Consider the following 24,915-nt stretch of genomic DNA (forward strand, 5'->3'; position numbering starts at 1 on the left):
AGCTAAATCTTTGTGAGTAAGAGATTTAAATTGAATCAAAATGCTCAGTTTTCATTTGATTTTATATGTAGCTTTTTCAGAAGGAAAAAAACCGTGTAGGTGTCAACCAACCAATCTTTGGCAGTTTGAGGTTGTTCACATTTCCAGCATTTAGAAACAAGCCTCTCAGCCATCAGCAAGTCTTCACATGTGAATTTTGCTTTATATTTGTTTCACTGTCATATGATAATACTTTAAACTTGGAACCATTCAGTTTGTATAACTAATTCTAGATGATCAGTGACATGCCTCTCCTTCGTTTAATTTTGGAGGAGAGCCCAAAGCTCACGTAACAAGGTGCACTAATGTACCCTGTAGCTTTGAGAACAAGGAAAAGCTTGCTCCTCGGTCCTTTATGAGGAGTACAGCTCCTGTGAAGAACCCTTTGACATCACTAGATATTACCTCAGCTTGGTTTCACCAGTAGGCTTGTGCTGGAATTGTGCTGAGAGAATTTACTTGAGAGAAACTAGAAGCAACTCAATGAAACAACAAGAGACACTCTGAATAAAGGAAATGAACGACCTTAACATAAAGTACAGGTGAAGTCGGGTGGGGCGGAGGGGGGTGAAAAAAGAAAGCAACATCCCTATTTTGCTGCCTTTTATCACACTGCGTACATTTTTCAGCGCTCTTGGAAAACAATCAGCTTTTACCATTGCAAAAATACAGCTTTAACAACATAAGCCCATAGAAAATGGTCTCCGGTCAAAGAGTCTCAGCAGAGATGGTATCTTATTTCATTCATCTACTTATGGTGAAAGTCTCAAAGCCTAATTTGGAACTTAAGGGTTAATATTATTAGGGATGGGCAAATTCACCTTTTTCTTAAAAGGAAATTAAATGCAAAATATATAAGTAAATGTAATACTAAGCTTGTGCAGTTAAAATTGCAAAGCAGGTAATGCAAAAGTTAAGACTACAACAGCAATTTTACTTTGGCTGTATTGCACACATTTTCTGGGTTTTTTTCTGACTATCCATGTCCATTCATAATGTAGACAATGAGCTATACAGCTAAGCTAACTTTGATGCTGGAATCTGAATGTTTATATTTTCTGCATTTTTCTGATTTTAACTATGTAACCTTAATGCTACATTGTTGTTTGTATTTGAATTAAAAAAAAACAAAAAAAAAACACTCACCCCAAAGTGCCAGTTATTTCATGAGAAAAGATATCTGAAGTAAAATTTGGTGATTTGGCAACATAACACTGCCAGTTAACAGCAGAGCACAAAGATAGTAAATATATTTGTCTGATGAACTTAAAATAAAAAACAAAGCCCAAGAAATTGCAGAAAAGGATGTGTTAATTGTGTTTTTAAATCTTTTAGATAATACAAATAAAGTTCAACCACAGTTTCGATTATGGAAGCAGTGATATTGTTAGCACCTCTGGTGGAATCAGAAGGGCCGTTCCCCTACAATTAAGTAAAAGAAAGAGGTGTTGGTGTAGAAGTTGAAATTCAAGAGAGAAAATCTTCAGTATTGTTAATACTGTTTTCATTTGTTAAATATCCAGCTAAATTAAAAAGCAGAACTCAAAGTTCTTGCTAAAAATCTTTGTCTTATATTGTAGAACTGGATTGGGAGAACAGTAACATCCTCTAAAGCACCGGATGTGTCATCATTATTCATACGGGATATTTTCTGCACTTTTGCATACAAAGGGAGAATATTTCCCAGCAAAGAATGTCATCAGTTTCAGATTTTTCCATGAGGGTTGTTAAAAAGTGAACACTTAACGGTGAAGACATACATGCACAGTGAGAGCTGGCTGCCATGTTATAAACGCCAATACATACATACACAAATAAATAAAAAGGAGGAGAGCTCATACAGAAATATTCTCTCTTATTGACTAGTTTTAATTCAATAACTGTTGTAAAAAAACCCCAAACCCTTATAATTGTCACTGAACAATATAATATGGACAAATGTAAATTCAAGATGATTTTCAAGGGCAAGACATCTCCGATGCAGATTTCTCTTTGCATAGTGGACTGGAAATGCAGCTGGAGGAGCTAAGTTTAGTCCCTACAACACTCCTGCAGTATAGGATGGATTTTGGAGAGCTGGAGTCCAAGATTATTGATGTAGTTGCCCTGTGCCTCAACAGCAGTAGTAGCAAGAACTATGCAGATTGGGGAGGTTGATTTTAAGATCTTATACAACAGGAAGTGCCCTTCATCTGGACTCTCGTGGCTCTGACTGGAAGAGGGGCCAAGAATAGCTCCTTTATGCTGGGAGGTCTGGGACCTATACAATCACTGATGCATACTGCATTAGACTGAAATATTGCCAGGCAGTATTACTTACTTTCTGAGGCTTATTGAGCAGTTAAAGTTGTAGCATAATGTGTAAACCAAACCAAACGTGTGTTATTCATCTGTGCTGTCCTCCTCTATGCTGATGTCCCAAGGAACAACTTGGCTCTTATTATGCAGCTGTACCATAACCATTTCTTAAAAAATACATTTTCTAGGTCTTACCTTTGCTAAGTATTTTCTTGATTTGCTCTCATTCTGATGGCGACATGCATGCAGGTAGCAAGTAATGGCAGATACTCCTAGGTGCAGCTGACGTTCTTTCACAAAGATATTCTCCAAGTAGTCACCCCACATTGCCCAAGCCTTCACTAACACATCGTGCATCTGCACAGCTGCAGAAAAAGCTTTATTTGCTTCTTCAGACCTGCAGGATTATAGTATGTGACTAATTTGAATATTTATTTTACCTTAATAAAAACTAAGCTGCGTAATAAGTAGTAACACAGTAATCACAAAACATGGCACTCAACCTGGTTATTTTCTTAATACTGAACTGCATTTTTATTATTCAGTTCTCTAGTAATGAGGTTCCCCCTCCCCCACATTGCTAGCTTTCCATGAGCTTTCTTATGCAAAGCTGAATGTTTATTAAAATAAAAGTTTCATAATAGGAACACCGAGATACTGTTAAAAGGTCTATATTTACCACCACTTGAAAAACTGAAAAAAATCTTCCTATTAAAAAAACCAACAACCAGCCAAACAGCCTGTATTTTCAAGCAAACTCTCCTAGCAAATAATGAATAGGGAATTAAATATAACAGCCTTTCTTTAGAATTCATCTGATCCTGCCACTTATCCTCTCATCCCTTGAAGTCATGATCATCTATCTCCTAATGATCTTCAAACAATGTTTGAATTAGTCTCCGACTACAAAGAGGAAAATAATGACAATTCACTGTTTATCACACGTGCACAGTATGTCCCTTGTGTTTAATTTCCTTCTGGGAATTCCACATGCCTCCCCTCATTTTTCGGCAAAATTCTCTCTCACGCTTGTTTACCGAGCAGCAGGAGTGGTATAAAACTGACCCAACCCTAGTTGATTTCATTTAGCTAGGCCACAGGGAAAGCATTTTGTCCAGGCATGATCTTTAGTTGGGGGAAAAGAGAAGCAAAAGCTAGTTTCCCACATTAACATTTCCCCCAAAAAGCACTTCAGTCAAAATTGAGACTTGCTCCCGTGTTGCACCTGCAGAGCAATTCTGCTGTGTCTCAGAAGCAGGGGAAATGGATTAGGAGCAAAATCACTTTCACTACTGTTGCAAGGCAAACAAGCAACACTCGTTTGCAATACTGGCGGAAAGAAAAGGTGGGGAAATAACATAGGAAGGGTGGAGGAAGGAGCAGCCAGAAATATTTCTCCATGATGAACAGAAAGGCAATGGGGGGGGGGGGCGGGGGGAGATTGGGAGGATGTGAAGGGGAGAAGTCGGATTGGTAATGTATTGATACCACATCCAAACTCCTTGTCCAGCACATTGAGGACTTGGAAATGAAACTCACAAACAAATGTGAGAGAGATTTTTGCAGAAGAATGAGGGGAAGAGTGTGGAATTCCCATACTGAAATGAATAAAGCCACCAAATCAACGTGATCGGAAAGTGACTCCTTCCATCTCTTCACAGCCAGAACATGTGGCTTTCCGGGGATTGAGGAGGATCACAGATCTCTGACATATACTTTAATTTTAGGAGAGGGGAAAAGTGAAGGTTTTGGCAACTAAAACTGTATTGAATTCACAGAGTCATAGATTCGAAAACCTGAAGGAACCACTGTGATGTCTGAAAACTACTTGTATAGTGTAACAGACTCCCTGTGTAGTGTAACACAGGTCACAGAACTCCCCCTAACATTGATAATCTTAAGACCTTAAATATTTCCCATTCTGATTTCTTCCCCAAATACAGAAGGTTGTGCATATGCCAATTACCCCAATATAAATTAAACTCTTGAATCTGTATAATATGGTGCACACACTAAATACATTTCAAGTACATTAATAAATAAGAGATGAAAGACCTCACTTCGGCATCAATTTTTATCCCTCTCACATATGTACTGCAACACTGAAATGAGGAATCTTTCAAAGCATTTTGGGCTTCTTTGATATAGAAGTGCTCGAAGATAAATACATTCCTCTTACTAGATAAGTACTGGAATAAACAGTGCTATAGTTAAGTATTGCTTGTGTTTCTCTATTAACAGTGAACCTTAAAAATCTCATTTTAATACAAAAATATGAATATTCAATTCAGAAGACTACCCAACTTGTAATTATCTGTAGCAATACAAAACCTAAGTGACCAGCATTAGGGAAAAAATCACGATGTAAATGAAAATAACCTTGCCTGTCAAATAGCTTATTAAAAACTAATTACTCTCAATATTACCCAGCCACTTATTTTCCTCCAATAGCTTTCCATGTCCTAAGTTGTGCAGTCTTGGAACAGATTACTATGAGAGCAGTCTGATAAATGACTCTCTTTATCACTATTTTCCATTTCTACCGACAGGTTTTGTCCCTAGTCTTCCCTTTCTCTCCTCTTTCCTGTATTATCTATCACTCTGACACCACCGATGACTCTTTATACTACCTTTATCACCTTGTTCACAGAGTGGGCGGCAAAGGGGGGATGGTACACCCACAGGTGACTTAACTTCCAGTTCAGTTTATAGGCAGCAAAGAATTCACTCATTCACTGAGGCGTGCCATGCAAAACTGCCACTTTCATTTTGCTAATTGTAGGAGACAAATACATTACTGAAATTCTATACTTAATTTAGTATACTTTTGCAGAAAAGGGAGAAGAGTAAATATCTTATAATTGCATTTAAAAACTTACTATTCTACCCCATAAATCTGCTTGGATTCTAGACAGACATCATTAATTATTTATTTCATCTGCCCCCATTAAAAATTTAAACTGCCTAGCTTTCAGATGAAGTGTACAACTAAAGCCCATTTGTGGCCATTAAAGATCCTCTTTCACTTCCCATCAAAGTAATTACATTCTGCCCTGTTTAAAATTCCCTGTAGTTTCCATCGGAGAAGATAGTCATCATTTCCTGCCCTGATCTGTTATGTAGTGTTGCAGTGTACAGTTTAAAAGCTGATGAATTTCACTCAAGGAGTGGCTACATTGTACTGATAAGTGAAGTGATTCCCCTACATAAAGCATGCAAGAATAATGCCTTTTTAAATGGGTATGCAAATTCCTGCTGAATTGTACTGAAACTGCATAGGTGCCACGGGATAAAATTTGACCTATAGCTTGTAAATTAGTTTGCCTTCTGGATTAAAAGTGCCGTATCTTTCCCAACAGTAATAAAACACTTATTAACATGGAGGGTGAAAAACAGGTGGCAGGTATCTGTTTAAAAGGAAGCCTTAGAATTTAATGTTTTTAATCTGCTACAGGCAAGACCTTTGCAGTGCATATCAAGCTTTCAATATGATTATTTGAAAGGAGTTTATTATATGGCACTGCCATATTGTGTGATTCAGACTACTTAGACAATTTGCTGTATCTCGTCACCATTGTTTCTTATTCCTTTAATAGCTATTATTTAAGAAAGGGATGTACAGTGAACAAAAGCATACCACTTTTGCTCAGCAGACAGCTCTGATTTTATGGGTTGAACAGAATTTTTTCATAAGTGAACTGTTTTCTCAAAGTAATTCTTGACCCAAAAACTTAATCATATTAATGTCTCCTTTTTTGGCAGCTCCCATCTTATTATGATATTATATTTGTCATACAAAACACACTAGGCAGAGAACTTCTGAGTCCTAACCTCACTGTGGAGCCTTGTACAAGTCAGTTAACTTTACTTTTTCTCAATATGTAAAACTTCTCTAATAGAAGCAGTGCAAGGATTACTTGACCTAATTTTTCCACAATATTTTGAAAAGGTAAAGGGACGTGTATTACTATTAAAAACCACACAGAAGCTAAGTATCAGTGTGTATATTCATTTTTATCCTGATTTTATACTGGTTTAACATTTGAACAACTTAGCTGCTTAAACATTTTGTTGAAATATTTATGTTGCACTTCTCCCAGATGCATGCTGGTATCTCATCCAACCAACATACTTACTTGTTAATCTGAGCCAAGAACATTCCCTTCAGTGCATAGAACTCAGCCGTCATCTCCTTGGTGAAATACTTCAGATTAGTAGATTCAATAACCTCAAGGCCCTATTAAACAAATTTTTATGAAAGAGTCTGGTACAAAGAATTCTGTATCAATAAAAGGAAAAAGCTTCCTAAAAAGCTGCCAAAATAGAAATTCTCTTGACGTTTAATAAGCAACAATCTGTTCGAATTCTTAAATAAATAAAAAAATGCTTTCTAAAAATCTAAACAGATGCAGAATTTTTTTCAACTTTTCTTGGCTTTTATGCTAAATTCTTTATTGGGTCCTATCCCTTGCACTTGGTAGGCCATGAACTGCCTTTTCCACTTTTAAATTTCACTAAACCTAATACTGTATGTCAGTTTCTTTTGCTTACCATCACATTCCATTTTTCTTACCCATTTAACTCACTCAGTTTCACTTTAATATCCTGACTTTAATATTTAATGTGTGACTATTCATCACATATATAATAAGTCACTCAAAACTTAGTTTAAATCTTCACTTAATCCTGTGAGTCTTTTTCCCCCCTCTGCACACCTGATGGCAGATCAAACCCTCAAAGTCCCCAGCAACATGTCTTGACACAGATAATACAAACATACCTGCATACACTCATTTTTGCCCATGACTCCTGCCAGCTGAAGGTAGCATTTGACTTGCTGCCGAATCTTCTGAAAACAATCCACAATAGGCACAGTAGGGATAGTATGAATACGACTCAATATGTCCAGCGCTACATTGACCAGTCCTTGTTTCCGAGCTATCTTTCCATACTGGATAATTGCTGAAGCGGAAGCATGAACTCCCAACATAGCATTATTGGAACTGGGATCATGCTGAGAACTATTTTCATAGGCAGTTACAATGGCTAGAGAGACAGAAAGTAAAAAGTTACTATAAAACAAACATTATACAGAGAAAATACACATGAACAAATGACTTATGGAAATTTAAGATACTCGAACTTTTTTTTTTAGCTTTGATAATGTATGTTTTAGATGCAAAATATGCAACATTTTAAAACTAAGTTCTATTTCAAATTGATCATTTAAATATCAAAATCAATTATATTCTTGAGTGCTTGAAACTAGAGAATGGACATACATTTACAAAAATAAATATTTTTAAAACAGTGGGTGGTCTGGAAAATTACATGATGAATGCATGCTGGACCAGGCAGTTTTACCCTGGTAATGATGCTGTCTCCACATGAAAATGCTGCTCCAATGGGATAAGTCATCTGACACAATAGGTAACCTGTTCCTCCAAGTCTTTACGACAGTCTTCATATCATGCAGGCTGTTATTCCTCCCTAGATTAGTTGGCTGCAACCCTGCATTTATTTGTGCTGCTTCCTGAAGTTCTATGATTTGCTGTGCTGCCTAGAAGGATTAAGGAATATGAATTACAAGACATAAAATCTTGGTCACTAAACAAGGAAGTCCATCTTAAGACTGCAGCAATACAGACGTATAAGGAGCTGTCCACACTGTTTTATCAGATGAAGATATCCACCAATAATTTGATTAAGTCACTTAGTACACAGCTGAGCTATTTATATTCTTATTTTGCCAAACTGGTTATTGATGAGATAGAGGATTTCATAACCTCTAGTGAAGACACACAGTCAATAACCAATTTAATTATTAAGCCAAAAGGTAGAATTAGCATTTTGAGATAAGAATTTCAATAAATGTAAGATCACTGACACCCTGAATCACCACCCTGAATCACCAGTCTAGAGACTCAGTTCATGCCAGAGGTGATGTCTTAAAAAAAGGTTTAAAGTGCTTCCCTACACTCTTCAGTTCAAAATTCCAGTAAGATGGTTCAGATGTTCATCTTTTCCAGACAGGCAAATCAAGTAACAAGCACTTCACTCTGTGCACTCCTGTCTTTCTGAGGAGACCTAACCATTAACACCATGTACATTCTGAGTGGACATTACTGACTGTAGCTATTTTCCTCTATAATAGTATGTGTTTACCAATATCTTTGGGGGAAAAAAACTGGGACCAACCTAAAAGTTCAGGTAACCAATTAGCATGGCTTCTCACATAGGGCAGAACTAACAATAGAACTTATATTTATTTTATTTTGTCTAAAACCCTTTCAACAAGTCTTGCATATAAAATTTGTGCCTGTAAATACTCATTTTTCATAAAAACCAGAAACAGTAGAGGTGGTGAACCTGCAATTTTTTGCATCTTCTCCAAGTTTTATTTTGCAACAGTGAGTATTTTTTTCCATACATCCCTAATCCAAATGACAACAATGGCTGGCTGGCTAGCTAGCTGCCACTCTAATCACCAGAAAGAAAACCTTCAAAGTTTATTTAGATTTTCATATGATTCAATTATTATTACTGCTTGAAAACAAACAAAGTAATTCTGACTGGAAGCCTTCTCAAATACAATCTGAATTTATATCAACTTTAGACAATCAGAAAATAGTAGAGAGCACCCAGTTTATGATAAAGTAGCAGGTTGGAATAAAAGTACTGATCCTAAATCAACGGAATGCAAACTTTTCATAGAACCTGTAAAAATAGTTACTGGTCCTTCCTGAACTCCACAATGAAAGCATAACTGCATAAAATACGGTCTATGCTTGCTTAAAACTAAGAAGACATTTCAAAAATGTGAACATTCATAGTATTTAACCAGTTTAAAAGTGACTTTTACAGCCATCCAGCACGCCCAAATCAAGGAAAGGAACAAACAGAAGATGGCAGCAGACTCACACCTACAAGGAAGAGCAGACATTTTGTTGAACTTCAACAATCTACAGAAAAGACCCACGCTCTCTACTGGAATTTAATCATCTATAGTGCAATTAAACCAATATACTATCCTCTAAGCTACTTCTCAAAAGATAACATTTGCATTCACTGTTAATCAACTCAATAAAATAACTGTTCAAAAATCATTCCACATTTACAAAGTCAAATCTCTTGAAACAAAATACATTAAGGAAAGTAATATTTTCCCACAATCATCTCAGTATCAGCTCACACAATAGCTTAACTACTTCCATTCATCACGTAAATTTAATTTTCTTGCAGGTATTTAATCACACACTATCTGATATAAAAAAGTAATTACTGCAGTGCAAATTCATTGTTTGGTTTGTACCTTCATCAATCACTGCCTATTTTATCATTTCTACACTGGGGATATATATAAAAAGATTATTTAAAAATACTAAGTTTAACTGATGTCACATGTGGAACCTTTTAAATATTTTATTTAGCAACATTAATCCTTCATGCTGGAGGCTCTGGGCACTTCCATTGCCAGCCCTGAAAAAAGCTAAATAAATTCCCAACTCTTGGTAGCAAGGAGTTAATTCAATCAAGCCATCCTCCAGATGCAACATTTCAAAGAAATTAAGTGTTCTGCTATTATTTATCAAAACTGTACTCTGACACTCATTATTTAAGATGTAGAAACCTTATGTATTCATTCACTATCCATCTAATGCAGCATGAACGATTAGGAAAATTCAGGGAAACAGGCTACTGTGTAGGACATGTCCACACAAGCATAAGGATTTCAGTTATGTATTATAGATCTTTCAGATTTAAGATTTTGCTATTTATGGATCATATCCAGTACTAAGAATAAGGAAGAGAGACCTATCTTAACTCTTGCAAAAGCCATAGATCGTAAGGGAAACTTCATAAAGCACATTCACTAAAAATGATCAAGAGAGGGCTTTATACATGAATGTATTGCTTATGTAAGGGGTCAGATTCTTAGTATAAAAACTAAGTCCAATTTATGTGTAAAACAGGTACACCACGGGTAGCAACCCTGCAAGCTTCTTGCCATTGTCCTGGCAACATATCTTACCCTCTTTTGGATGCACTATGTCTGTGTGTCAAGGTAGCTCCCAAGCCCAACCAATTTAGGATTTTTTACTAAAATTGCCGACAAAGGTAACGGTGGGTTTTAATGACATGAGGATTTGTCCATTAAGAAATTAACAGTTGGTGCTATCTTTCCATCACTACTGCACAGGGCTGTGGTTGAAACAGTAGCCTAGATGTGAAAAGTTAAACTTTCAAAATAGTAACACGAGCCAATTTTTAGTAACTAGTAGACTCTGTACAACACAAAAATAAGGGCACAAGGTAAAATTTTCAGAAGCGTCAGGAGCCTACGTCAAATTTTATTAAGTGACTTTAAGCATGAAGGATCCTCAAAGCCAATGAGACAGAGTCCTAAGGGCCTAAGTCACTTAGGCACTTTTGAAAATTTTAGCCACAGACAATAATTACCTACAGATCATACACTCACTTTTTAGGCAGCTTAGAACTTAAGATATTAAATGGCAAGTGAGTAAACTACAAGAAAACCCAAACCAAATCTTCACAGGTCCGCCCTAAATTAACCCCCTTCCTAAGACTTATCCTTTTCAATGATAATGGCAAACCCAAAAGTTCTGACAGCCTCTTCCAAATCCCACTTCTTAAAACTTCCCAGAATCTTGGCTTCCCAGGTTATTCTGTGACCCAAAGGCATTCAAATCTTTTACACTTCAGGCTTTGGAAGTGTGCCATGTACTCAAGAGTGTGATTAAGCTAGAAAACACAATTTTGTTGCTCATGCTGGCTGGTATAGATGGGGCATAAATATTTTCAATGGCAGTTGAAAGACGTTCAATTTTTAACAAAGTGAAAAAGATATTCTGATACTAACAGAACTCTAAGTTCTGTCCTTTGCAGCTTTTTCCTTAAAAAGGTAATTATTTGGCATATGGATGTTCAATGTCATTATTTCTGTCTTTGTGGTTTTTCCATAACAGAGTCAGGAAAAACAGATCAATAATTCAAAAAAACATTTTGACAGCTAAAAAGTTCCCCTCCTTGGCAGTGGTACTGATTCATTAAAAAAAAAAAAAAAAAGAAGCATCTGTTGAAGTTCTAAAATATTTATACAGGCAGCTAAAATCATCTGAAAAATGTATCAGGTTTTGATATTTTATACTGCAAGCTGTGAGGTGGGAGTCCTTTTTGGCTATAGTGCAGCATCTATGCAAATTGTGGGAGAGTCAGCCACCACACCAGTAGCCTTCTGTCTAATTAGAAGCTTAGCTTTTCAACCTTCAAGATGTGCCATTCCTTACTGAGTTACATATAATATCACCAGCAGCTATCATTCCTCTCTTTCCCCCCCACTCAGGCTATTATGACTCATACTTGCTGTGTCATGTTGAACTTATATTGCCCACTCTTCATGGGAGAGACTTTTTAAATTTGTGCAAAATGCCTCACAAAGACATTTCTAAGTGCTTAAAAGAAATCTTCTCAAAAGGTTTTCACAACCCTTTCAGGATATGACAAGAAAGACAAACAGTTACCTTTTCCATAACTGGTGTTCTTCAAGACGTGTTGCTCATGTCTATTCCACAATAGGTGCCACGTGCACCGGTGCAGGAAGTTTTTCCCCGAGCAATATCCGTAGCGGGGAGAGCCCTCCTGCGACCCCCAGAGCGGCGCCTGCCTGGCTTGGCATAAGGGGGGATGAGCTCCCCCCACCCTCAGTTCCTTCTTGCCAGACAACTCCGACAGAGGGGAAGGAGGGTGGGATGTGGAATAGACATGAGCAACACATCTCGAAGAACACCAGTTACGGAAACAGGAACTGTCTTTTCTTCTTTGAGTGATTGCTCATGTGTATTCCACAATAGGTGATTCCAAAGTATATCTGTTAGAAGTGGGTAGGAGTTCACAAGTTCTCAGGACGGAGTACCGCCCTGCCAAACCCAGCATCATCCCTGGCCTAGGAGACTATCACATAGTGCAAAGTGAACATGTGAACCTAAGACCACGTGGCAGCCCTACAAATGTCCTGGATGGGGACGTGGACCACGAAGGCAGCTGATGAGGCCTGCGCCCGAGTCAAGCGTGCCCTCACAATGGGCGGTGGGGGAACACCCGCCAGCTCATAACAGGAACGGATGCGCGAAGTGATGGGCGTAGAAAGCCGCTGAGTGGAAAATCAGCTGACCCTTCGCGCACTCAGCCGAGGCGACAAACAGTTGCGAAGACTCTGAATGGCTTGGTCCGCTCGAGGTAGAAAGCCAGAGCTCATCTCACGTCGAGCGTGTGAAGACGGCATTCCTCACTAGTCACATGAGGCTTGAGGCAGAGGACTGGCAGTAAAATATCCTGACCCATGTGATTGGCGGAGACCACCTTCGGGAGGAATGCGGGGTGTGGGCAGAGCTAGACCTTGTCCATATGAAAAACTGTTTACGGCAGTTCGGAGGTTAGGGCCCTGATCTCTGAGACCCACCTGGCTGACGTGATAGCTACCAGGAAGGCCACCTTCCATGAGAGGTGAATCCAGGAACACATGGCCAGTGGTTCAAGTGGGTCCCCCATGAGACGAGTCAGCACCAGATTTAGGTCCCACAGTGGAACCAGGGGCTTGGAATATGGGTAGAGATGGTCCAAACCCTTAAGGAACCGGGCAGTCATAGCATGGGAAAACACCGTGTGCCCTTGCACTGGGGGATGAAAGGCCGATATGGCCACCAAGTGTACCCTGACTGACGAGGGCGCCAGTCCCTGGGCCCTCAGGTGGAGGAGGTAATCAAGGATAAGCTGGATTGGGGCGGCCACCGAGAAAACAGCCTGGCCTGCCACCCACCTCGAAAAACGAGACCACTTCGCCACAGAGGATTGGCGAGTGGAGGGCAGTCTACTTTCGAGGAGGATGCACTGAACCTATTCCGAGCATGTCCTTTCCTCACCACGTAGCCACGCCGAGAGGTGAAGCGTTGATAGGTTGGGATGGCGGAGGCGGCCCTGGTCCTGAGAGCGCAGGTCCGGGCGGAGCGGCAACTGCCATGGCGAGCTACAGCTAGTCCCGAGAGGGTCCTTTACCAGTGCTGCCTGGGCCATGCCAGGGCAAAGAGGAGGACCCTGGCTTTGTCTTTATTTTCTACAGGGCCCTGCTGATCAGCGGGAACGGGGGAAAGGTGTAGAGGAGCTGGCCTGACCAGGACAGGGTAAAGGCATCGGAGATAGCAAGATAGCACCCCTCCCTAGCCCCCCCCCCCCCAGAGCAGAACCGGTGGCATCATCGGTTCTTCCGGGTCGCAAATAGGTCCACCTGGGGAGTACCCCACCTTCGGAAGAGCTGGTGAGCCACCTCCGGGTGTAGAGACCACTCGTGCGGAGAGGAAAAAATCCCTGCTCAAGCAATCCGCCTTCACATTCTGGGCACCCGGCAGGTGGAAGGCTTTTAGGTAGATGTCGTGGGCTATACAGAAGTCCCAGAGACTGAGGGCTTTGCAGCAGAGGGCAGAGAATCAGGCCCTGCCTTGTCTGCTGATATAGAATATCGAGGTCATGTTGTCCGTGAGGACCCTGACTACCTTGCCCTCCAGGTGCGAACAGAAGGCCATACACGCCATTTGCACCGCCCTAAGTTCCTTGACGTTTATATGAAGGGGTAGGTCTTGTAGCGACCACAGGCCTTGGGTCTGAAAGTTCCCCACATGGGCCCCCCAACCCAGGTCTGACGCGTCGGACACCAGCTCCAACGACAGGGCCCTGTCTCTGAATGGGACCCCTTGGAGCATGTTGTTTGGGGCGGACCACCACCGCAGGGAGGCAAATCACAGAGTTCGGCACAGTGACGACTTTGTCCATTCTGTCTGTGGCCTGGGAGAACTGCGAGGCCAGCCAGAGCTGGAGGGGCCTCATTCTGAGTCTGGCGTGACGGACCACATATGTGCACGCAAACATGTGACCCAGCAGTTGCACGCAAGCCCTGGCTGTCGTCACCGGGAACCTTGTGACCAAGTCGATGAGCCCTTTCAGGGTCTCAAACCTGTCTGGTGGGAGAGAGGCCCTAGCTGACGTTGCGTCCAGTAGCGCCCCAATAAAGTCTATGTGTTGGACTGGGACTAACATGGACTTGGCATTGTTTATAAACAGGCCCGGGGCAGTACATGTGGACAAGAGGAGCGCTACATGATCCCTCACCTGTGACCAGGAGGTGCCTTTGACTAGTCAGTCGTCCAGATATGGAAGTATTTGGACCCTCTGGTGTCTGAGGTAGGCCGTTACCACCTCCATACACTTTGTAAAGACCCTGGGGGCAGTGGACAGACCAAACAGTAGGACCATGAATTGGTAGTGACTCTCCCACCACGAAACAGAGGAAGCGTCTGTGCCCCTCGAATATGCGGATATGGAAGTGTGTGTCCTATAGATCGAGGGCAGCATACCATTCCCCAGGATCCAGGGAGGGGATGATGGAGGCCAGAGAAACCATGCGGAACTTGAATTTCACCATGTAGTGGTTCAGGCCTCGCAGGTCCATGATGGGCCTGAGCCCCCCTTTGACATAGAGGCCCAAGGTCTGGAGGGTCGTGTAGGAGTCTTTCATGCCATGCAGCCTTGTGTCTGTTTCCTCAGCAAACAGAGCCTTCCCGTCGAAAGGGAGATCCTGCATTGACGACTGCGCTTCGCTGGAGAGCCCAGAAGTCATGGCGCCTGTCTCACGGACACCGCTGAGTCCATGGACCGTACAGCTGTGTCAGCTGCATCCGAAGTGGCCTGCAGGGATGCCCTTGCGGCCGCCACCCCTTCCTCCACGAGTGCCTTAAACTTCTTATCTCGCTCCCAGAATGAGTCCTCAAACTTGGAGGGATTCCCAGAGGTTAAACTCTTAGCGACCTAGGAGAGCCTGATGGTTTGCTACTCACAGCTGAAAGCTTGACGATGAATAAACTTTTCTCCCACAAGTATCCAGCCTCCAAGAGTCTTTGTTTTTGGGGGTCGGAGCTGGTTGCCCCTGCCGCTCCCTGTGGTTGACGGACTCGACTACCAAGGAGTTGGGCGCCGGGTGGGTATACAGATACTCGTGTCCCTTCATGGGTACAAAGTACTTGCGTGCCGCCTTTATAGAGATGGGTGCCAACGAGGCTGGTGTTTGCCACAGGGCATTTGAAATTCTTGCACCCCTTCATGGAGGGGCAAGGCCACCCTGCCCGGTGCTGAAGAGGACAGCACATTGAACAGGGAGTCTGAGGGCTCTTCCATCTCCTCCGCCTGGAGATGGAGACTCCCTGCCACCCTTTTTAGGAGGTTTTGGTGGATCCGGTAGTTCTCCTGTGGGACAGAGGGGGTGGGGCCACAATCAGCTCCTCTCGACCGGGTGAAGCCCGTGCAGTGCTTTGGGTGTCGTCCGGCACCAGAGGATCCACCACCTGATCGGACTCCATGCACGGTACTGAGGACACAGGTCCCACCAACCTTTTTTCTGGCAGTCTAAAGATGGACGCCAACGGTGCTTCTGAGGCCCCGGCCACCAAGTGAGCCCCCATCGGGGGCTGTGCTGGAGGCCACCGTGCCCACTGGTACCACTGGGCCAGCCACGATGCTTGGTGCCATCGTGCTTGCTGAGGTACCGGCAGAGCCTGCTGTTTGGGCTGGCTAGCTTGGCCTGTAGACGGGCATCTGTGAGGGGAGGCCGGGCTGGAGTATGATCCACAGCTGCCCCTGGACCGGGAGTATCGGCGGTGCCGGGATCTACGTCGGCCACGGGACCACAATCTCGAAGTGGAGGAGCAGCACCAACGGTAGTAGTTGCTCCACAAACGGTCTCGACGGGTGGACCCGCATCGGTGAGACGCCAGCAATCGACACCCGGGGCTACGGTGCCTTGGTGGAGACTTGGAACGGGAGTACGAGTGGGAAAGGTATCGACGATTGTGCCACGACCGACTGCGGTATCTCCTGCGACACGAGGACCGTTGGCGACATCCGCCACGGTCCCATCGATATTTGCTTCGCGAAGACGAGCAGTGCTGGGAGTCCTGGTTGGACGGCACTCATCTGGACAGTCTGGCCTGTGTCAAGGGCGATCTACATGGACTGAGCCCTGAACGGTCGCTGGGCGATGACGGGAACGTTCCCTCGACCAAGACCAGTACCGGGCCAGTGGCAACTGCAGTGATCCAGGCAGCGGCTTGCCTCTGGAGCGTGGGGACGACATCGGCAGAGCTCTGGGAACCGACATGGACATGATGTTCCTGGCTGCTTGGAGGGCTTCGGGCGCAGATGGCATCCGGACATCCAGAGAGGCCTGCTCCGAAGGGGCCGGGCTACTCCACTCAACGCGAGTCAGAGGTTTAGGGACCGAGGGGGATCGAGAACTACACGACACTGGCCTAGCCTCTGTCCCAGACTTCCCTCGGTGCCGTTGCCTTCCCTCGGTGCCTTCCGGTCCTCTTGGCATGCCCCATGGACGGGGAGCGGTGCCGACTGGACAATGGTACCGGAGGGCCTCCGCGTACTGATGCCGCGGTGCCGGGTGCTGGTTCGGAGCGGCATGCCAGGGTCGGGGTCAGCGACGACTCCATCAGGATGGCCCAGAGTCTGATGTCCCTTTCTTTTTTAGTCCAGGGCTTGAAAGACTTGCAGATCTTGCACCTTTCGCTGATATGGGTTTCTCCCAAGCAGCGCAGACAATCTGCATGCAGGTCACTCTTTGGCATAGAGCGCCTACAAGAGCCGCACGACTTAAAGCCTGGGGTGCGGGTCATGCCCCAGCCCAGGCTCAATGACTATCTAAACTAACTGAATTAGCTAACTGAATACAGGTACTACTGAACAAACGAAGAGTTCTGGGGACAAGCCGCAGCAAAGCTGGAGCTGAGAAGTTCCGACGCACCTTCACTGGTGGCAAGAAGGAACTGAGGGTGGGCGGAGCACAGCCCCCCTTATACCGCGCCAGGCAGGTGCTGCTCCAGGGGTTGTGGGGGGGGGCGCCCCCCCCTACGGGTACTGCTAGGGGAAAAATTTTCAGCACCAATGTACGTGGCGAGCATGCACACCTATTGTGCAATACACATGAGCAATCACTCGAAGAAGAAGAAGAAACTCTTTCCCCTAATTTTTCATGTGGATCTTATTTTTGAGTAAGGTGTATGCCAAGGAGAAAGATTAAAAATACTGGTTTTAAATAATGCCTGTAGTTCTTCATAATCTGAAATACCAATAAAACTAGGTTTACATAAGGAAACAAAACAAAACAGAAAAGCTCCACACACCATATCACATACACCCCAGAAAATCTAGCCCTAAGTGCTGTCAAACCCTGCAGCAGGTTCTGGAGAAGGTCATTAAAGATGACAAGAAAAAGGACTAACAAATTTTAAACACTGAGCCTTTAAACAAACACCCAAAGCTTGAAGTCCTGTTTAACAATGGAGAAAAAACCCAGCTTTTTACTTCTATTATTCCAAAGAAAATACACTTTGTTTGCAAAAATGCAGATAATCGCATGCCTGCTTCTGAAGTCAAAATAACTTCTGTTAAAAACAATTCAAGAGTTGGCAGTGAGTTCAGCTCTAATCTAAAAATAGGAAATAGAAGAGATAAAAGGTAGTATGTACTAAGTAGCAAAACAGCACAGAAATGACAGTTTGGCCGAGTCTCTGTGTGCTATATGCTTGGTTTTCCAGTTGAAACGGTACTTGTTTCTGTACACAGAAGTCAAGGATTGGCACGCATACATGAGATAGTCTTAAGAAATTATGCACATGCTATGTACAGTGTACTGCAGTTCCACAAAAAAATAGGAAAGTCTTATGCTATAAACATTTTCTTCCTACATTTAAATGACATCTTGACATTTGCCAGAAGAGTTATGTCAGTTGATGTAGGTGGTATTGAATTAGTTGTTTATTTTCCTGCTGGAGGTTCCTGCAGTCCGGAATTAATGAATTGCTCCTCACTTCTCTCTCTGCACAAGTCAGTGGAATGCTACACTGCTGGAATTTTAGGTCCAGAAACACCCCATTTCAGGAGCAGTCTGCCTCCAGCTCCATGCTTCCTTTTATCCAGCAGGGGGTAGCTGACTTTTTTTCTGCAGTAAAGGCAACTTACTCTCAAGACCTGGAGTATTGTGATACCCAGTCTGAAGTGGGATTGTTCTACCTTTCATGCTGCTGGCATTATCCACTCTATACTGTATCTGGGGAACAGCTGAGATCACCTTTGTGCAGGATACAAGCATGCACCTTAGTCTCCAGGATACACGATGGGATAGCACCTAACTGAGCCTCCCTCCTTACATCAGCACAAGGGATAAATTGATGTAACCAGCGTCAGCACATCTACGCTACACTGCTAGAGTTGTCCCATTCTAGTGGCTGTAGTGCAGACATACTCTCAAATACAGAGGTCTTCCATCTGCCCGTCCTTGGCCTCCTCTGCAGCATTAGGGGAAATTCTCTGAAGGATTCATCTTTGAACAGGATGTCCCCGTTCATCCAGGCACATCACAGAGCTACTAAACTAGGATGTGAGCTGGCGCCTCCTGCTCCCTTTCATGCAGGTCACCAAAACGAAGTTTCAAGTACGAAGCATGAAGTAAGTAGGCAGCACTATTCTTGTTGATCACCTTGAGCACCCAGTGGATCTGAATCAGCCATAGTGGTGAGTGTAGCGGGGGAATCACCCTGCTCCGGCCCTGAAAGGGCTAAAAGCCAGACCTTGGAGAGGGCTGAGGCTGAGAGCCACTAAGAAAAGGCTGATTGGGAAGGCAGCCACAGCTGGAGCCACGCTCAATTAGGAGACAGCTGGCCCTGTAAAAGGGCTGTGAACCAGCAGCTGGGGCAGTCTCTCTCCAGCCGTAGAGAGAGAAGGACCTGGCTGCCTGGGAGCTGAGCAGGGTACCTGAGTAGAGTAGTGCTACGGAACTCCAGCCTGCTAACACCGGCCTGCAGAGGGCACTCCGGGCTGGAAAGAGCTAATTCCCAAGACGACCAGCAGGAGGTGCCGCGCTGGTGAGTCATCGCCTCGCTACAGTAAGAAGAAACACATTCTGCCTACAGAAGAAGTAATTTCGCAATTATTTCCCTACATAGTCTTCCAAAAAGTCTGGTGGAAAGAACCCTTCCTCAGTGTTCTGATCCTGATTTTCATAGTCAGATTGTGCAGGAGAGGAGGGGAAGAGGAAGGAGGGCTGCAATGGAGTGAGAAGGCACCTAGTCTCCTAACTGTATGATATGTCTCAGTGGACAGGAAGTCGCTGTACAAGAGGGAATCTTCAAGAGATGTACAAAGGGGCATGAAAAACCAGCCTCTGAGGCAAGTCTTGCTTTTGGTTTCTGCACAGACGCAAGTCCCTTGTGCTGGTTAAAGAGTTATAATTTTGAACCATTTCCTCTTTCATTTCAACAGACTACACATGCTCATCAAGCTTTAGGTGCCCAGAGTCTGCAGTAGTTTTCAGCTGAGCACTATTACGCTTTGGAAAAGACAGTCTTTCACTAATGCCAGAGTTTTAGAAAACAAGTTCTTCTTTGACCCCAAGCCTTGAGCCAAGGGGATGTCTACACTACAATAAAAGTTGTGGCACAGCTGTGGCTAGCCTGGGTCAGCTGACTCAGGCTCATAGGGCTCAGGCTGTAGGGCTATAAAACTGCAGAGTAGACAGGGTGAGAGGAGAGGAGAGGAGAGGAGAGGGTCCCAGAGCCTGAGCCAAGTCCAGACGTCTATACTGCAATTTCCAAGCACAGTGAGCCAAAGTCACCTGACAAGAGCCAGCTGCGGGTATTTTACAGCTGTGTAGACATAACTTTAGTGTTCAGAACTCTACTCCTATGATAGCAATGCCAGCATTCCTGAACACACATTTTTCTTTTAATGGCACTGACTTCAAACAGTTGGCTCGACTGAAGAAGTCCAGCTAAGACTCAAAGTAACCTATAGATTTGAGGCTTCTGAAACCTGTACTGTATTTACAATGTGTTGAACAGAAAAGAAAATAATTTTACAGATCCATTCTACATTTCCACAGGTGTTATCATAAAGCAATAGCATCACATCCTCACAATGGGCCTGATTCCAAAGGCCACTGAAGTGCATGGGAGCCCTTCCAATGACTTATAAGCTAGTCCAAAGTCCCTTAAAAGAAAAGGTTGAGCCACAGGGCCAACTTTTTCAAAGCTTAGTTTACCTCCCATGGCAACACTAACCTTTATAAAGGAATTCCAACCAAAATATAAATGTTGCAATTTTAATTTAAAAATATCACCAGGAATAACCTTTCACTTATGAGTACTGTGTAACAAAAGAACTCTTTCTTGCTATAAAATTACTTGAGAATCTTCCCCTAGCCCTTCCTAACCTCCAAGAAATATCAACTATGTTTCATCAAAATCTTTTTCTTATGATTACTAAAATACTGAAACTTGTTACTTGAAAAATCATTTTTTAATGAAGGGATTTTAAGCAGTCATGGGATAAGAGGGAAGGTCCAGACTATAAGGAAGAGTTGCTGACACTGGAGAGGTTTGTTGGGATGTGCACCAAATGGATCAGAAACAAAGGGTAGGAATAAACGGTCAGTTTTCAGTTGGCATCAGAGGCAGAGTCCCTAGTGATCACGTAATGTTCTGCAAAGGTGTGGACTAACACCCACGTTGCTGCTCTGCAGATCTCGGAGACGGGGCCATCCTTGAGGAAGGAGACAAATGAGACTGATCTCATGAAATGTGTATGGATTGAGACTGGAGGGGTCATGTTATGAATTTGGTAATACTGCCTGATGCAATCTGAGACCCATTTGGATAATCTTTGGGCTGATATAGCTGAGCCCTTAGATCTTTCCACCGCAGAGAGAAATAGTTTAGGGGACTTCCTGAAGGCTTTTGTCCTATTGAGGTAGAATGCAAGAGCTCTCCTAACACCTAGGTAATCAGCACATAGCTGCAGCCCTGAGGGCCATACAGGTAATACATGGGGGACGGATAGCTCAGTGGTTTGACCACTGGCCTGCTAAACCTAGGGTTGTGAGTTCAACTCTTGAAGGGACCATTTAGGGATCTGGGGCAAAAATAAGGAACAGTACTTGGTCCTGCTGTGAAAACAGGGGACTGGACTCTGACCTTTCAAGGTCCCTTCCAGCTCTATTATATATATTGTGTGGATGCGGCCCACATAACAATGCACTGGGAGTGCTTGTCCAGGACCAGGATCACCTCACTGCAAGTGTGACATTTCTTGAAACCTGGAGAGCTGGTCATACTCTTGTCCAGGGGTCTCCCTCCACCAGAGGTTGACAGAAGAACAAAGTGTTTTCTTTCTTCATTTTGTTGCAGTTTTTTTTGTTTGTTTGGTTTTTAAGACGGCCAAATAAAAGTCAACAAAAGGCTAAGGGTTTCTAAAAGCTAAAGATTAACAACTGAAAAGTAGAGTTAATGATCCAATAATGGACAACTAAGGGCTCCGTCTCTAGCCGGGGCGGTTCAGAAGGAACTGAGGACTGTTAGCCCACATGCCTTGGCTAGCCTCCTTGAGGCACAGCACAAAGAGAGACAGCATGTGTGCGGGCTTAACAGACACTGCTACCAAACTTCTCCAATCAGAAGTGTAGGGACGCAAACACCTACAGTGAAGCACCCACAGGGACACTATTCGAAGAAGGAACAGTTTCCATATAAAGAGGGAGTAAAAAGCCTGGGACCGATCAATTTGGAGAAGAGACTACAAACGGGGGGAGAGGGAGCGGGGAGGGAGATATAATTCAGGTCTATAAAATATGAATGGTGTGGAGAAAGTGAATAACGAAGTATGTATTTACTCCTTCACATAACACAAGAACCAGGGTCACCCAATGAAAAAACAAACAAAAGTACTTCTTCACACAATGCACAGTCAACCTATGGAACTTGTTGCCAGGGAGATGTTGTGAAGGCAAAAACCTCACCGAGGTTCAAAAAAGTATTAGATATGTTCATGGAGAACAGGTCCATCAATGGATATTAGCCAATATGGTCAGGGATGCAACTCCTGGCTCCTCGTGTCCCTAGCCTCTAACTGCAAGAAACTGGAAATGGAGGACAGGGGATGGATCACTCAATGATTACATGTTCTATTCATTCCCTCTGAAGCACTTAGAATTGGCCACTGTCAGAAGACAGAATACTGGGCTAGATGTACCATGGGTCTGACCCAGTATGGCTGTTCTTATGTTCTTAATCTCACCTGCAGAAGGGGAGTGTGAACATGTGACACTACATGAGGGAGCCTTCGCCATTCTCGAATGGCTAAACTGCTGGCCATTTCTACCAAGCGCTCAATGAAGTTAAGCTGCTGTTCCTCAGGATGGCAGATGGCTAGATATCCTCTGTACATGTTGACTTTCCATGCCATCTCTTTTGGACAACTCAGCTCCACCTAATGGTAAAACAGAAAATTAGCTACGAAACACCTCTTTTGCATAAACACAAGAAAATCTGAAAGCAAAAAGAAACCTTAAATGGACATATGACTTGATGTTTTTTTTAATTGACTAATTTCTAGAAATTACAGTTTCTGAAAGAGAATGCTTTAAATAGTATTTCCTGAAACTAAAATCTCTAATCTGTGGGATTTTCTGTTCGCCTGTTGATATTCATGTTTTATCAGCAACATAAATTGACCTTACATGTCAACATATTGCACAGATACTAGACTGCCTAGCTGGTCCTGTACATCATTACGTTTTTAGGACAATAAGTAGTTGACAATTTTTTAAAATGATTTAGCACTAAATTATATGTTTATGTCAAAATAGTATCTGCATACAGGGACTCAGTCAAAAAGTGACTGTTACTTAAAATGACCGAGGAATAAATATTAAACTATTTTCAGAGACTTCCCGAGACACAGAAGTGGCAGAAATAGGACATCTAGAAGAATCAAAGCACAATTTACATAGTATGTAAATGTTTTGCAACAAATGCACTGAAAGGTTGATTACTGCACACATTTGAGAAGATCTGACTAAAGAGTGTACATTTAAATTAGCTCACAAATATTTGCAAACACCCATTAGTGTTCAGAGCAGAGAGTAAAGGCCTGATTCTGTATACCCTGAACACTCAATACTCCCAGTGCAGCTCCCTTTGTATTCATGTACTACATAGAAATTCCAGCTACATAAGCTTTGTTCTATTTTCATTAGCTTAAAAATATCAAAGGAATCACTTTCATTTGCTAAAGTAATGTATCAATTACTTTAAATGTTGATTCAGTTTATCTTCAACTAGCTTTTAAGACTGAGCTTGTAAAGAGAAACCGTCAGGTAGCAACCCTACACTTATAGAATGAAAATCATCTTTTTTTTTTTATTACATGATACGCTGGATCATTAAACACAACGGCAATGTGAGCAAATGGAAATGAGTCTTGGGTCCTATACCAAGGGCCACTTGTTATTTTAATACCTCAACTTTAATAGGTAGATTATTAAAACGGTTTCACAAAGATTTAGGAAAACTGATATATAGCTGCCATCTTTTCTGATCGCTCCCTATGGATCAAGAGTGAAATTGCATAAAATAATACATTAATATAAGCTGTTCAAAGTCAGATTCAGAAACATCAGCATAAAAGAGTATCAATAAAATGAAACCAGTAAGTCTATCAGCAGACAAGTAATTATTTTTTCACATCCAGCTATTTATGAATACGTTTCCTGACACTATTACATGGATCTGTCTAAAGCCACAGAAACTCAATTTATAGCTTCAGTATGTTCTCTTTAGTCCATTAGTAAATGCCCCATTACTGAAAATATCTCATTCACACAGCTCCAGCTAAAACATATCTGCAGTTGCTGGTGGTTGTCACTTCTACTTAAACTGAAAGCCATCAGAAGTAGAACCTGTCAGACATGATCAATTCACTCAGCTACAACTCAAGGCTTAAAATCTACCCTACAACATTTTTGTTATTTTGTAGCTGTAGAAAGCTTACCTCAAAAGTGTTCTTAGAAGTTCTGTGTAATTATTCAAGAATTTGTGCATACTTGAATAGGGTGGAATACATTATTGATTTAAAAATAGCAATAAAAAACAAATATGTAATTTTAATTTATGTTGAACACCCATAATTTGCTCTTTTTGGACAGATAACTGTTTATCACTAAGTGACAAAACTGCTATTTAAGCCAAATATTCAATTCTAGTCATCAGTAATGTTAACACCAGAAATTTCAATTTCTCACACCGATGCAGCCTGACAAGCTCAATTTTGCATCTCCCTCTTCTACGGCTGAGTGAGGAAAAAGAATTATTGAAGAATTAACAGGTGTTCTACACTAAGAAAACCTTGAGAAACTGTATTTTTTCCCAAAAATTGATGTAGAATTCAGATAGATTTTGTATATATTAAGAAACATATAATGTAGTGTATTTATCATCCAAGAATAAATAGTCACCATGAAGGAGGGATTTGGGATACAGGACACTGCTCCTGCAAGATACTGAAGTTAACTGGAGTTAAGGATATTCAGCAACTTGAAGAAACAGGTTCATCTTTTGCAAATATTTGGACTTTTAGAGAAATAAAGTCACTACGTGCATGAACTATTTGCAGATA

At 42.5% G+C, this 24,915-nt stretch overlaps 1 protein-coding gene across 20 annotated transcripts in view; it reads right to left on the reverse strand.

Moving 5' to 3' along the window:
* TRRAP (transformation/transcription domain associated protein) overlaps window positions 1-24,915 on the reverse strand; it is a 154,701-nt gene that overhangs the window by 37,818 nt on the left and 91,968 nt on the right. For 15 of the 20 annotated variants that reach the window (XM_073362108.2, XM_078854548.1, XM_073362109.2 and 12 more), the window contains 5 exons: window positions 22,537-22,728; window positions 7,669-7,897; window positions 7,118-7,383; window positions 6,474-6,574; window positions 2,533-2,734 (listed from right to left, as the gene is read on the reverse strand). In XM_073362108.2, coding sequence (XP_073218209.1) covers window positions 2,533-2,734; window positions 6,474-6,574; window positions 7,118-7,383; window positions 7,669-7,897; window positions 22,537-22,728 — 990 coding nt within the window. Of the gene's footprint in view, window positions 1-2,532; window positions 2,735-3,995; window positions 5,110-6,473; window positions 6,575-7,117; window positions 7,384-7,668; window positions 7,898-22,536; window positions 22,729-24,915 lie in introns of those variants that run through there. The other 5 variants (XM_078854558.1, XM_078854553.1, XM_073362125.2 and 2 more) reach the window with 2 other exon arrangements.

Source organism: Lepidochelys kempii, chromosome 10 (assembly GCF_965140285.1).
Source record: "Lepidochelys kempii isolate rLepKem1 chromosome 10, rLepKem1.hap1, whole genome shotgun sequence".
Classification (NCBI taxonomy): Eukaryota; Metazoa; Chordata; order Testudines; family Cheloniidae; genus Lepidochelys; species Lepidochelys kempii.